This window comes from Loxodonta africana, chromosome 9 (genome assembly GCF_030014295.1).
Source record: "Loxodonta africana isolate mLoxAfr1 chromosome 9, mLoxAfr1.hap2, whole genome shotgun sequence".
Lineage (NCBI taxonomy): Eukaryota > Metazoa > Chordata > Mammalia > Proboscidea > Elephantidae > Loxodonta > Loxodonta africana.
In genome coordinates this window covers 54,225,068-54,240,342 of record NC_087350.1, presented here as the reverse complement: position 1 = coordinate 54,240,342, position 15,275 = coordinate 54,225,068, and the positions used below count along the sequence as shown (strand labels likewise).

The 15,275-nt window shown below is 38.2% G+C and overlaps 1 protein-coding gene across 6 annotated transcripts in view; it reads left to right on the top strand.

Annotated features, from left to right (window-relative positions):
* Window positions 1-15,275, top strand: part of MRRF (mitochondrial ribosome recycling factor) — a 76,149-nt gene that overhangs the window by 3,549 nt on the left and 57,325 nt on the right. For 3 of the 6 annotated variants that reach the window (XR_775611.3, XM_023544968.2, XM_010587661.3), the window contains exon 2: window positions 5,619-5,830. Coding sequence is in view for 4 of the 6 variants with exons in the window: in XM_023544968.2 (XP_023400736.1) it covers window positions 5,619-5,830 (212 nt within the window). In the remaining 2 variants the exon portion in view is untranslated. Of the gene's footprint in view, window positions 1-5,618; window positions 5,831-7,021; window positions 7,192-15,275 lie in introns of those variants that run through there. The other 3 variants (XM_023544965.2, XM_023544966.2, XM_023544969.2) reach the window with 2 other exon arrangements.

The following is a 15,275-nucleotide window of genomic DNA, read 5'->3' as shown; positions in this document are numbered from 1 at the left end:
TGACCCTGTGTACAACAGAATGAAACAGCGCCTGGTCCTGTGCCATCCTCACAGTTGTTGCTGTGTTTGAACCCATTGTTTGCAGCCACTGCTGTGTCAGTCCATCTCATTGAGGGTCTTCCTCTTTTTTGCTGATCCTCTCCTAAGCGTGATGTCCTTCTCCAGGGACTGGTCCATCCTGATAACACGTCCAAGGTGTGTGAGATGAAGCCTTGCCATCCTCACGTCTAAGGAGCATTCTGGCTGTACTTCTTCCAAGACAGATTTGTTTGTTCTTGTGGCAGTCCATGGTGTATTCAATATTTTTCATCAGCATCGTAATTCAAAGGCATCAATTCTTCTTCAGTCTTCCTTATTCATTGTCCAGCTTTTGAAAGCATATGAGGCAATTGAAAATACCAAGGCTTGAGTCAGGTGTACCTTAGTCCTCAAAATGACATCTCTTCTTTTTAACACCTAAAAGGTCTTTTGTAGCAGATTTGCCTAGTACAATACGTCATTTGATTTCTTGACTGCTGCTTCCATGGGCATTTATTGTGGATCCAAGTAAAATAAAGTCCTTGACAATTTCTTTTCTCCATTTATCATGATGTTGCTTATTGGTCCAGTTGTGAGGATTTTTGTTTTCTTTATATTGAGGTGTAATCCGTACCGAAGGACGTAGTCTTGGATCTTCATCAGTAAGTGCCTCAAGTCCTCATCACTTTCAGCAAGTAAGGTTGTGTCATCTGCATAATGCAGGTTGTTAATAAGTCTTCCTCCAGTCCTGATGCTGTGTTCTTCATATAGTCTAGTTTCTTGGATTATTTGCTTAGCATACAGATTGAATAAGCATGGTGAAAGGATACAACCCTGGTGCACACATTTCCTGATTTTAGACCACACAGTATCCTCTTGTTCTGTTTGAATGACTGCCTCTTGGTCCATATACAGGTTCCTCAATAGCACGATTAATGTTCTGGAATTCCCATAGTCATAGTGTTATCCATAATTTGTTATGATCTATGCAGTCGAATGCCTTTGCATAGTCGGTAAAATACAGGTAAACATCTGTGTGCTTTCAGTCAAGATCCATCTGACATCAGCAGTGATATCCCTTATTCCATGTCCTCTTCTGAATCCAGCTTGAATTTCTGGCAGTTGCTTGTTGATGTATTGCTGCAACAATTTTTGAACTATCTTGAGCAAAATGTTACTTGTGCGTGATTGTCTTACTCATCCAGTGCTTCCATAACAGAAATACCACAAGTGGATGGCTTTAACAAAGAGAAATTTATTTTCTCACAGTGTAGTAAGTTACAAGTCCAAATTCAGGGTCTCGGCTCTAGGGGAAGGCTTTCTCTCTCTGTCGGCTCTGAAGGAAGGTCGTTGTCCTCAATCTTCCCCCGTCGAGAAGCTTCTCAGGCACAGGGACCTCCATGTCCAAAGGATGCACTCTGCTCCTGGTGCTGCTTTCTTGGTGGTATGAGGTCCCCAACTCTCTGCTTGCTTCCCTTTCCTTTTATCTCTTGAGAAATAAAAGGTGGTACAGGCCACACCGCATGTAAACTCCCTTTACATCGGATCAGGGAGGTGACCTGAGTAAGGGGGGTGTTACAATCCCACCCAGAACCTCTCAATATAAAATTACATTCACAAAATGGAGGACAATCACACAATATTGGGAATCATGGCCTAAGCAAGTTGATACACACATTTTTGGGGGGATACAATCCAATCCATAACAGTGGTATTAATGATATTTTTGATAATTTCCACATTCTGTTGAGTCACCTTTCTTTGGAATGGGTACAAATATGGATCTCTTCCAGTTGGATGGCCAGGTAACTGTCTTCCATATTTCTTGGCATAGGCAAGTGAACACTTCCAGTGTTGTACTTGTTTGTTTAAACATGTCAATTAGTATTCTGTCAATTCCTGGAGCCTTGTCCTTCACGAAAGCCTTTAGTGCAGCTTGGACTTCTTCTTTTAGTACCATTGGTTCTTGATCATATGCTACCCCCTGAAATGGTTGAATGTCGACCAATTTTTTTTGGTACAATGTTCCTTCTATGTTCTTTTGATGCTTTGTGCATCATCCAATATTTTCCCCATAGAATCCTTCAGTACTGCAACTTGAAACTTGAATTTTTTTTTTCAGTTCTTTCAGCTTGAGAAATGCTGATAATAAAATGAGATAGTGATGTATGTAAAACACCTACCATGGTGCCTGGAGTATAGTAGTTGTTTAATAAGTGGTAGCTATCATTATCATCATGGAGCCCTGGTGGCGCAGTGGTTGAGAGCTTGGCTGCTAACCAAAAGGTCAGCAGTTCAAATCCACCAGCCACTCCTCGGAAACCCTATGGGGCAATTCTGCTCTGTCCTAGAGGGTTACTGTGAGTCAGAGTTGACTCAGCGGCAATGAGTTTGGTTTGGCTTGGCTTGGTTTTTTATTGTCATCATTTCTTTTTTTTTTTTTTTAAATGAGTAGCACAGACAAATAACTTCTCCGGGCAGAATTTTTAATAACGATGGATTCTAGATGTCAGTGATCACTGTATGTAGTCAGTAAAAACAGACCTGGGTGAAAATGAAAGTCTGCTTTTACTGACTTAGTACAGTGATCATGGACATCTGCCATCCACGGTATTAAATTTCTGCTAGGAGAAATTGTTTGCCTGTGCTACTCACTTTTTTTTAAAAGAAATGATGATAATCATACAACCAAAACAAACCAACCCACTGCCGACGAGTCAATTCCGACTCATAGCGACCCTATAGGACAGAGTAGAACTGTCCCATAGAGTTTCCAAGGAGCACCTGGTGGATTCGAACTGTCGACCTTTTTTGGTTAGCAGCCATAGCACTTAACCACTACACTGTCAGGGTTTCCGGATGGCTACCATTTATTAAGCAGCTACTGTATTCCAGAGGGAAACCCTGGTGGCGTAGCGGTTAAGTGCTACGGCTGCTAACCAAAAGGTCAGCAGTTTGAACCCGCCAGGCGCTCCTTGGAAACCCTGTGGGGCAGCTCTGCTCTGTCCTGTAGGGTCGCTATGAGCCAGAATTGACTTGATGGCAATGGGTTTGGTTTGGTTTGGTTTATATTCCAGATGGAGCCCTCGTGGCTCAGTGGTTAAGAGCTTGGCTGCTAACCAAAAGGTCGGCAGTTCGAATCCACCAACATAGCTTGGAAACCTTATGGAGCAGTTCTACTCAACCCTATATGGTCGCTATGAGTGAACATCGACTCAACGGCAATGAGTTGTTTTTTTTTTTTTTTTTTTAAATATCCCAGGCACTGTGGTAGGTGTTTTACATGTGCCACCATCTCATTTTATTTTAAGATTAGGGTTATTTTTCTCATTTTGCAGATGCAGAAAGTGATACCCAGAGAAAAAGAGCTAATTGCTCTAAGTTGAAATTTGCATCCAAGTTTGCCTGACTCTAGGCTCCTTGTACATCAGTGATGACATACAAGGTTTCTTTATTAGTTGTGTCTGATGCTGGAACGAAAGGCTTTGAAAGGAAGAGTCATAGCTATCAATAAGTATCCTTTTTTGGGCTCTTTCTGTCCGCCAGGCACTGTACCAAGTGTTTTCTATGTGTAACCTTATTTTTTCCTCGCAGCTTGTGAGAAATATGTATCATTGCCCCCATTTTACAGTTGAAAAAAATCAAGACACAGAGAGGTTCAGGGGCATTTAGGCAATGATGGAGGCAGGATTGGATTCTAAGACATCCTGGCTGCAAAGCCCATCCCCTTAAGCACCCCATTTATATACATAATCAGATTTTAGGAGGGGATTTTTTGTTAAATGAGGTGTGAAACTGCCTTTCAAAGATAGCAACCTCCAGGTATTTGGTGCTAATGGTTCTTAATTTTAAAATGAGTGATAGCCTGATTCCTGGCAGAAGCTGTTAATACTACATTTGCCAGTTAGCAAGGCCTTTGTTCTGTCCCAGAAGCCATAATATCTTTCCGTGGTCAAAGACCTCAGAAATATAATGTGTAACTTGTATTAACATAGAGAGAGAGAGAAAAAAAAAAAACCAAACCCATTGCCATAGAGTTGATTCCGACTCATAGCGACCCTATAGGACAGAGTAAAACTGCTCCATAGGGTTTCCAAGGAGCACCTGGTGGATTCTAACTGCTGAGCTTTTGGTTAGCAGCTGTAGCACTTAACCACCATGCCATCAGCGTTTCCAGTGTAGAGGAGGGTGGCATTTTCAAGACATTTAGTTCTATCACATGGAAGACCTCAAACCTCAACCATGCTTCAGACTCACATTGAAGTGCATTCAAATTGGTAATCAGTGCATAAAGGACCAAAGAGAATTTTAATTAATGCTGTTGTGTGAATTTTCCAGTCATTTTATGGCTGTTGAAATGGTTTTCTTATTTAAAGTCCTCTTTCAGAACTCTGCCTTCCCTCTTATGGTATAACTTTCTCAGTATTTTGTGCCTTTTCTCATACAAGATTTAATTAATGTCAGTAAGGCTTAGGCTGCTGCACCATTCTCTTAACTCTGTCTTCCCAGTGTTCTAAAAGGCATTTTGGTGCAGTAGTGTCATGGATTGAATTGTGTCCCCCCCCAAAAATATCTGGCAGCTTGGCTGGACCGTGATTCCCAGTATTGTGTGATTTTCTACCATTTTGTCATCTGATGTGATTTTCCTATGTGTTGTAAATCCTGTCTCTAAAATGTTGATGAGATGGGATTAGCGGCAGTTATGTTAATGAGGCAGGACTCAATCTACAAGATTAGATTGTGTTTTGAGCCAGTCTCTTTTGAGGTGTAAAAGAGAAAAGCCAGAGACGGGGACCTTATACCACCAAGAAAGCAGCACTGGGAGCAGAGTTCCAGCATGGAGAAGCTCCTAGAATGGGGAAGATTGATGACAAGGACCTACCCCCAGAGATGACAGAGAGAAAAAGCCTTCCCCTGGAGCTGGCGACTTGAATTCGGACTTCTAGCATCCTAAATTGTGAGAGAATGAATTTCTCTTTGTTAAAGCCATCCATTTGTGGCATTCCTGTTATAACAGCACTAGACAACTAAGACAAGTGGAAGGAACATGGACTTAGGGGTCCTATAGACCATAGGCAAGTTACTTAAATCTCTCAAGCCTCAGTTTCTTCATCCTGTAAAATGGGGCTGAAAATAATACTTCCTTGTAGGAGGGTTGGGGGGATTGTTGTTAGCTGCCATCAAGTTGGCCCCCAACTCGTGGTGACCCCATGTACAATGGAATGAAATGCTGCCTGGTCCTGCACCATCCCCTTGGTTGGTTGTAGATTGGACCATTGTGATCTATAGGGTTTTCATTGGCTGATTTTTCAGAAGTAGATTGTGAGGCCTTTCTTCCTAGTCTGCCTTTGTTTGGCAACTCTGTTGAAACCTGTTCAGTATCACAGCAACATACATTGGCTGGGAATTGAATCCAGGCCTCCCACATGGAAGGCAAGTTTTCTACCACTAACCCACCAGTGTTCTCTAGGGATAATGTATTTAAATTGCCTACTACAGAGATCAGATTATAGTAGTAACTTGGTAATTGGTAGCTGTTATTTTCTGAAGCTGTAATAGGGTCAGTTTTACTGGTTCTCATTTTTGTCTTATTCTTTTAGCAGATGCTCACAAGGATTGTCTTCAGTTATGGCCTTAGGATTAAGGTGCTCCCGCTTGGTTTATCCTGCCTTTTGCAACTCCCTTGCAGCCCTGACCAGACCTGTTTCAGAAGTTACACTGAAGGCAGTGAGTGGAAGACAAAATGACCATAGACAATACATGGCCTATCCAGCTTTACCAGTCCGCCATTTTGCTACCAAGAAAGCCAAAGGTAAAGACATATGACCTTCCCCCTTCTCTCCTCTTTCTTATGTTTAGTTAGTGAATTATAGCTGTAAGATGTCTCAGAAACTGAAAAAAAACCCAAACCCATTGCCGTTGAGTCCATTCTGACTCGTAGTGACCCTATAGGACAGAGTCCTATAGGTCCTGATAGCTCCTGATCCAAGGAGCACCTGGTGGATCAGAACTGCTGACCTTGTGGTCAGCAACCTCAGTTCTCAGAGATGTACTAAATTTCTCCCCTTGCTCATATGAGGAAATGGTGCCTCAGATAGTTAATTGATTACCTTAAAAGGTCACAATTGCAGAGGTGGTATTAGAACCTAGGGCCTGTTTTCCCATTACCATGCTGCCTCCTTATTTGCTGTTTTGGTGGCTCAGAAAATGCCTAATTTCTTTCTTTAAGTAAATTAGAATAATTTAGAATTAGAGGTATAAATGCTAAGCAGATCAGATCAACACATTCTCTCCTTATCTGAAGATCTATGTTGCAAGTAAAATTAAAGCCAGAAGGTTGTTGGGTGAGGGGGTATTAGAGCTGTGGGTTTAGATGGATGATCTTAATGACTCGTGTCATCTAAGAATGAGACTTTGATGTACCACAGGTTTCAGCTTAAATGTCACTTCCTTAGGGAAGCCTTCTCTGACCTCTTAGACTAGATCAGATCCCATTACATGTCCTCGTGTACACAGTATTTTACCTTTGGTGTACGTAGCACAGTACAAATTAATTAATTAACAATTAATTACTTATAAAATTGATTATTATTTGCTGTCTATCTTCTCTGTTAGACCCTGTGAAGATAGGATCTGTGTCTTTCTCTAATAAGCACCTATCACAGGGTCTGGCACAGTCTGTATTAAAAAAATTTTGTTGAATGAATGAATGAGCGACAGAAAATTGTCACACAGACCAGCCGTTCGCAGGAGTGAGTCAGGGAGTCCACTCCAAAGGATGGTGTTAGAAAAATGATGTTGAGTATTTTCCCACTGACTCGTCTTTCCTAGTTTCATGACGACCTTCCCCTTTCTGAACATTAACAAATTGATGAAAGCATTCATCCTTATAAGACTTATGTTCTCTTAATAGTGATAATTCTTGGTCTAAGGTTACATTATATTTTAAAGAAACTGTTTACATATGTTTACTAATTTGATGCTTACAATTATCTGTTGAAAGAATTCTAATTACCCACTGAAGCACAGATCTCACCGTTTCGCTGATGAGGAAACTGAGGTACATTTGTGAGAAATTTGCCTATGGTCATGTCTAGCTGGTGGTGGAATTAGAAACCTTCAGCTCCTGATACCCACAGCATTGCAGTCTTCTAGTACATTAGGCATTAACCAGTGAGTAAGCAGCATCTTTTCATATTTTATTGGCTATTCAGTCTTTTCTTCTTTGATTGCCTCTTTAAAAAAGTAGGTTGTTTGATTTTTTTTCTTTTAGATTTATTGAATTCTTTCTATATTATGGATGCTAATTCTTTGTTGATTATGTATGTCACAGTTATGTACTTTTTATTTATGGTCTCGTTTGTTGAGCATAAGTTTTTACGTGGTCATATCTTCCTGCCTTTTCCTTTATGGTTTGTGCTTCTGTGTCTTCTGTACGAAATACTTCCCTATCCTGAGGTCTTAAAACTATTCTTCTGTACTTTCTTCTAAACATTTTAAAGTTCTTTGCTCTACACATTTGGGTTGTTAATCTATATGGAATTTATTTCAGAATATGGTGTAAGATAGGGAATCTAAGTTTCTTATCTATATGGGTAATAAGTTATGTCAGCACCACTTACTGAATAGACAATCTGTTACTCCCAGATTTGTAATGGCCCTTTGTCATACATCAAGTATCGTTGTGGATTTATCAGTTTCTCCTTTTAATTCTGTTAGTTTTTAGGCTATAATACTGGGTATATTTAAGCTCAGAGTTGTATCTTTCTGGTGAATTATTTCTATCATCATTATGAAAACAAAACCAAACCCATTGCTGTCAATTCCAACTCGTAGCGACCCTATAGGACAGAGTAGAACTGCCCCATAGGGTTTCCAAGGAGTGGCTGGTGGATTCAAACTGCTGATCTTTTTTGCTTAGCAGCTGAGCTCTTAACCACTGTGCCACCAGAGCTCCAAAGTAACCCTTAGTGTTTCTAATAATTCATTTTACTTTAAAATCTGTTTTGTTTAATATTAATATAACTACACCAGTTTTCTTTTGGTTAATATTTGCTAAGATTATCACTTTTCCATTTATATGTATTCAACTTTCTGTGATCTTGTGTTTTTGGAAAACCTCTTGTAAATTGTAAATGGCTAGATAAAGAAAAAAAATCTCACAGAGAATGACAGCTTTTAACTAGTAATTTTGGTCCATTTATATTTATTGTGATTGTTGAGCATTTTGTATTTGTATCATTTTATTTTGTACTTTATCATGATTTTTCTTTATTTTTTCTTCTTTCCTTCTTTCTGTTGAATTAATCAAATTTCTTTACTCCCCTTTTTCATCTCTTCTGATTTGGAAGTTATACATTCTGTTTTTTTTTTTCATTTTTTTAGTGGTTACCTTTAATTTCTTTAACTTTTTATAGAAATAAGAAAAAGACTTGGGATTATAAAATAGGACAGCCATTTTGGAAGATAGTCTGGCAGTTTCTTATAAAACTAAACATAAGCTTGCCATATGATCCAGGAGTACCACTTCTGAGTATTTGCCGAAATGAGTCGAAAACTATGTCTACTTAAAAACCTGTACACAAATATTTATGGCAGCTTTATTCATAGTTGTCAAAAATTGGAACCAACTAAGATGCCTCCAATAGGTACTACAAGTTGTGGTACATCCCTGCAATGGAGTATTATCATCAATAAAAAGAAATGAGCTATGAATCTATGAGAAGACATGGAAGAACCTTAAATGTATATTGCTAAGCAAAAGACCAGACCAAACCCAAATTGATTGCCATTGAGTTGATTTTGACTCATGGCAACCCCATGTGTTACAGAGCAGAACTGCTTAATAGGATATTCTTGCCTGTAATCTTTACAGAAACAGATTGCCAGGCCTTTCTTCCATAGCACCGCTGGGTGGATTTGAACCACCAACCTTTAAGTTAGTAGTTGAGCACAAATCATTTGTGCTACTTAGGGACTACAAGTGAAAGAAGCCAGTATGAAAAAGCTACATATTGTATGATTTTTTTTGAAAAGGCACATCTATAGACAATAAAAAGATCAGTGGTTTTGGGGAGTTTATGGGGAGAGAAGGAGGGATGAATGGGGCACAGGGCATGTTAGTGCAGTGAAACTGTTCTGTATGGTGCTGTAATGGTGGACACATGACATTATGCACTTGTCAAAACCCATAGGACTGTACAACACAGAGTAAACCCTAATGTTAACTGTGAACTTTAGATAATAGTAATGTGTCAACATTGGTTCATTAATTATTACAGTGTACCATAGGAATGTAAGATGTTAATGATAGGAGAAATTATACAGGAGGGAGAGAATGTTAAAAGAAAAAAAAACCCTAAGGAAAAGTGAAAATATCATGAGTATAACTTAATAGTTTTCATATCCTAAAAACACCCACCAGTACGCAGATTAAAAAACAAGAACATTCCAAGCACCTCAGAAGTCCCCTTTATGCTCCCTTCTAGTAATTACTACCCTCCACTCCTTATAGGTAACTATTCTGACTGCTGTTGGCGTGGATTAGTTACTACGTCTGTTTTTGTACGATACAGTATGTCTTCCTGTATCTGGCCTCTTCACTGAGCATTGTTTGTGAGATTCCTTTAAATTGTTCTGTGTACTTGTAGCTCATTATCTCTCATGCCTGCATAATATTTAATTGTGTGAACATACCACTATTTATCCATTCTAATATTGATGAGCATAACTTTAAATTCTAACATGTGTAATTGATTTTAAAAGTCTAAAGTTAAAGATTATCAGTATGTTTTTACTAAACAATATGAGGACCTTGGAAATCTTTAACTTTGATCATCTTCTTCTTTCTTGTTTGTGATTATTATTCATTATTTTACTTCCATCTTGTTTTTAACCTTCTCAGAGATTAAATTAGACTTTCTTATTCATATCATTCTGCATAGCCAGTGTTTGTTTAGATTTACTATGCCTGCCAGTTTTTTTGCTCACCGTTGCTGCTTCTCATTCCTTCCTTCTGGATTCAATTTCCTTCTTCCTGAAGTATACCATTATTATTTATTAACGTGAACCAAAAAAACCAAACCCATTGCCATTGAGTTGATTATGACTCATAGTGACCCTATGGAACAGAGTAGAACTGCACCATCAGGTTTCTAAGGCTGTAATCTTTGTGGAAGCAGACTGTCACATCTTCATCCTTTGGAGTGGCTGTTGGGTTTGAACTTCTGATCTTTTGGTTACCAAGTGAGTGCTCAACCACTGTGCCACCAGGGCTTCTTATTTAGGTGAAGACATGTTAAATTCTATTTTTCTGAAAATAACTTGAGTTCACATTTACTATTAAATAATAGTTTTGTTGGGTATAGGATTGTAGGTTGGCTGTTTTTTTGTGCTCTTAGCATTTAAAAAAATTTTTTTAATTGTGCTTTAGGTGAAAATTTACAGAGCAAATTAGTTTCCATTTCAATAGGTTGTACATAAAGTGTCCTGTCGCATTGGTTGTATTCCCCACAATGTGCCAGCACTCTCCCAATTTCTGCCCTGGGTTACCCTGTTTTCTTTCATCCAGATTATCTACCCCTTCCTGCCTCATCTTTGCTTTTGGGCAAATGTTGTCTTTTTAATCTCATATAATTGATTGTTCTAAGGAACACATTCCTCTCTGGTGTTATCGTTTATTTTATAGGGCTGTACTATAGGGTCGTTGTGAGTTGGAATCAACTTGATGGCAACGGGTTTGGTTTTTTTTTTTTTTTTAATATATGGTTTGGCAGAAAGGTGGTCTCTGGGAATGACTTCAATTCTAAGTCAGAAGGGTGTCTTAGGCCCATAGATTGGGAGTCCTCCAGTCACTGTCAGACCAGTAAGTCTGGTCTTTTTTTGTGAACTTGATTTTTTGTTCTACATTTTTTTCCCACTCTGTCCAGTACCCTCTGCTGTGATCCCAGTCAGAGCAGTTGATAGTGGTAGCTATGTACCATCTAGTTCTTTTCTGGTCTTGGGGTCATGTAGGCTGTAGCTCATGTGGCCCATTAGTCCTTTGGACTGATTGCTCCCTTGAGTCTTTGGTTTTCTTCACTCCACTTTGCTCCGGTTGGGAAGAGACCAATAGTTGTATCTTAGGTGGCTGCTCTCTATCTTTTAAGACCTCAGAAGCTGCTCACCAAAGTTGGATGCAGAACATTGTCTTTATGAACTGTGTTGTGCCAATTGATGTAGATGTTCCCCAAGTCTGTGGTCCTTCACCTTTGAGCCTAGGAACTTCATCCTGCTAGGTGTTTGGGTTGTATCTAAGAAGTTTTCATGACTGTGCTCCTTATGTGCTCTATTGTCTATATTACTATACATACAGCACTTACAATTATGTATATGGGAATATCTACAACCAAACCTACCTCTTCAGGTTTGGTTTGGTTCAGGTGCTCCCTCTCATCCCCCACCCCCCACCTCTTTAACATACCTGCTAGCCTATGTATCAATTTGTAAGTTATTGTTTGTTAGTACCGTTGTTGAAGGATTATCTATGTTACAATAATTAATAGTTGCCCTTTATTCTTACGTTCTCTCAGTGTCTTCCTTTGCCTTTGTCATGTTATGCTGACTTCCCTCATATTGCGTATTGCCTTTCGTTTTATCAGTATTAACACGTGCTTTTTATCTAGTTAGTGGTTTTCCCTCCTTCTCCCTCCTATCCCTGGTAACCATCAAAGAATTTGTTTTTCCCTGTGGGTAAACCTTTTCTTGTTTTTTTTATAGTAGTGGTCTCATACAATATTTGTTCTTTTGTGATTGACTTATTTCACTGAGCATAGTGTCCTCCAAATTCACCCATGCTGTGAGATGTTTCGTGAATTCTTCGTTATTCTTGACCGTTGCATGGTATTTCATTGTGTGTATGTACCACAGTTTGTTTATCCGCCATCCATTGATGGGTACTAGGTTGTTTCTGTCTTTATGCTGTTGTGAATAATGCAGTGAACATGGGTATGCATATGTCTATTCATGTTGCAGCTCTCATTTCTTTAGGGTATATACCTAGGAGTGGGATCGCTGGATCATATGGTATGTCTCTTTCTAGCTTTCTAAGGAAGTGCCAAACAATTTTCCATAGTGGTTGTACCATTTTAAATTACCACTAGTAGTATATAAGCTTCCAATCTCCCCCCAACCTCACCAACACTGGTTATTTTCTGTTTCTTTGATTAGTGCCATTATTGTTGGGGCGAGATAGTATCTCATTGTAGTTTTGATTTGCATTTCTCTAATGACTAATGATCATGAGCATTTCTTAATGTGTTTGTTAGCTGCCTACGTGTCTTCTTTGGTGAAGTATCTGTTCATATCCTTTGTCCATTTTTTGATTGGATTGTTTGTTGTTGAAGTGTTGAAGTTTTCTACAAATTTTAGAGATTAGATCCTTGTCACATGTGTTATAGCCAAAAAATTTTTCCCAGTCTGTAGGTTCTCTTTACTTTTTTGGAGAAGTCTTTCGATAAGAGCATAATTGTTTAATTTTAAGAGGTCCCATTTATCTATTTCATCTGCCATTTGTGCATTTTTAGTTAGGTTTGGTATTCTATTATGCCATATATTAGGGCCTCTAGCATTGTCCCTATTTTTTCTTCCATGATCTTTATAATTTTACAGTTGTATAGATAGAAGACACATAATTATAGTTTTAGGTTTTATATTTAGGTCTTTGATCCATTCTGAGTTAATTTTTATGTATGGTGTGAGGCATGGGTCCTGTTTCATTTTTCTACAAATAGAATCCAGTTTTGCCAGCATCATTTGTTAAAGAGATTGTCTTTTTCCCATGTAATTGATTTTGGTCTTTTGTCAAAGATCAGGTATCCGTAGGTGGATGAATTTGCTTCTAGGTTCTCAGTTCTGTTCCATTGGTCTATGGGTCTGTCGTTGTACCAATACCAGGCTGTTTTGACTACTGTGCCGTATAGTAGATTCTGAGATCAGGTATTGTTAGGCCTCCTTCTTTTTCTTCTTCAGTGGTGCTTTACTTATCTTGGGCCTCTTTCCTTTCTATGTAAAGTTGGTGAGTAGTTTTTCCATCTTGTTAAAAAAATGCTGTTCAAATTTGGATCAGGATTGCGTTGTATCTGTAGATCACTTTGGGTAATATTGACATTTTCACAATGTTGAATCTTCTATCCATGAGCATGGTATGTTTTTTCATTTATATAGGTCTCTTTTGGTTTTTTGCTGTAGTGTTTTGTAGTTTTCATCGTATAGGTCTTTTATGTCCCTGGTTAGATTTATTCCTAAGTATTTTATCTTTTGGGGGGCTATTGTCAGTGGTATTATTTTCGTGATATCCTTTTCAACGTTCTTTTTGTTGGTGTAGTGGAGTCCAACTGATTTTTGTATGTTGATTTTGTATCTTGCTACTTTGCTGAATCTTTTTATTAGTTTCAGTAGCCTTCTTGTGGAATCTTTGGGATTTTCTATGTATAGGATCATATCTGCGAACAAGGATAGTTTTGCTTCTTCCTTACCAATTTGAATGCCCTTTCTTTCTTTTTCTTGCCTTGTTGTCCTGGTTAGGACTTCCAGTACAATATTGAATAAGAGTGGTGATTTCCTGTCTGATTTCCCATTCTCAAGGGGAATGCTTTCAATCTCTCTCCACTGAAAGTAAAGTTGGCTGTTGGTTTGGTATAAATGCCCTTTATTATGTTGAGGAATTTCCCTTCTATTCTTATTTTGCTGAGAGTTTTTTTTTATAATGAATGGGTGTTGGACTTCATCAAATGCCTTTTCTGCATTGATTGAGATGATCATGTGATTCTTTTTTTTTATGTGGTAGATTATATTGATTGATTTTCTAATGCTGAACCATCCTTGCATACCTGGTACGAATTCCACTTCATCATTATGTATTATTTCTTTGATATGCTGTTGAATTCTCTTCACTAGAATTTTGTTGAGATTTTTATGTCTATATTCATGAGGGGTATTAGTCTGTAATTTTCTTTTTTTTAGTGGTGTCTTTGCTTGACTTTGGGATCAGGGTTATATTGCCTTCATAGAATGAATTTGGGAGTATTTCTTCCTTTTCTGTGCTTTGAAATAGTTTGAGTAGTATTGGTGTGAGCTCTTCTCTGAATCTTTGGTAGAATTCTCCAGTGAAGTCCTCTGGGTCAGGGCTTTTTTTTTTATTGGGAGTTTTTTTATTACCTCTTCATTCTTTTCTTTTGTTATCAGTCTATTTATTTTCTGTACTTCAGTTTGTGTTAGCTTAGGTAGGTAGTGTGTAGACATTTGTCCAATTTCTTTCTGCTGCTTACTGGTTGGTTACTTTGGGCAAAACGTTTAAATGACCTGTACCTCCAATTTCTCATGTGAACAACAACAACAAAAAACCAAACTCATTGCCGTTGAGTCGATTTTGACTCATAGCGACCTTATAGGACAGAGTAGAATTGCCTCGTAGGGTTCCCAACGAGCAGCTGTGGATTTGAACTGCCAACCCTTTTGTTTAGCAGCAGAGCTCTTAACCACTGCACCACCAGCACTCCTCTCATCTGTACAGTGGGGATAATCATAATTATTATTCTTCCTACCCCAGATAACTGTCATGAATATCAAATAAAATAGTGTACTTGAAAATGCATTGCAAACTATAATATGTTATACAAATAGCAGAGGATCAAACTCATTGTGATATTCAGTAAAATTTGTTGAATTAATCTCAGTAAATGTTTGTTGAATGTTCAGCGAATGTTCAATTCAGTGAATAACAAGTGTAAGGTAATAATATTCCACTCTTATTTTTTTTCTTCTTCCCCTACTCTACCATAAAGAAATGCAAGAATACTTGTATCATTCATGGGAGTGATCTATGTATATACATTATAGAACGTATGTGAAAAATCACTATGATTGTTTAGACATGTTCTGATTTTATTCAGCTCGCAATGCTGTTTTCTTAAAAATAAGCCATTGTTGTTGATTTTCTAAAATATAAGCTATTGTCACTACCGCTGGTAGTGTTTAATATCTCTAAACTACTGTTGATCTTTTTTTTCAGTCATCAGGTACTTTGTGTATCTGTTTCCTATTATTCATTTTTAAATGAATTAATATATTTCCTGTCTCTCCAATTAAGTTATATGGAGACAGCCTAGTGGAAATTTCATGGGTTTAAAATTTAGGCAGATCTGGGACCATATCCTGGCTTTTCCATTCCTGACCTTTGATGTTAGGCAAGTTACTTTACTTTTCTTGTATTCTGTTTA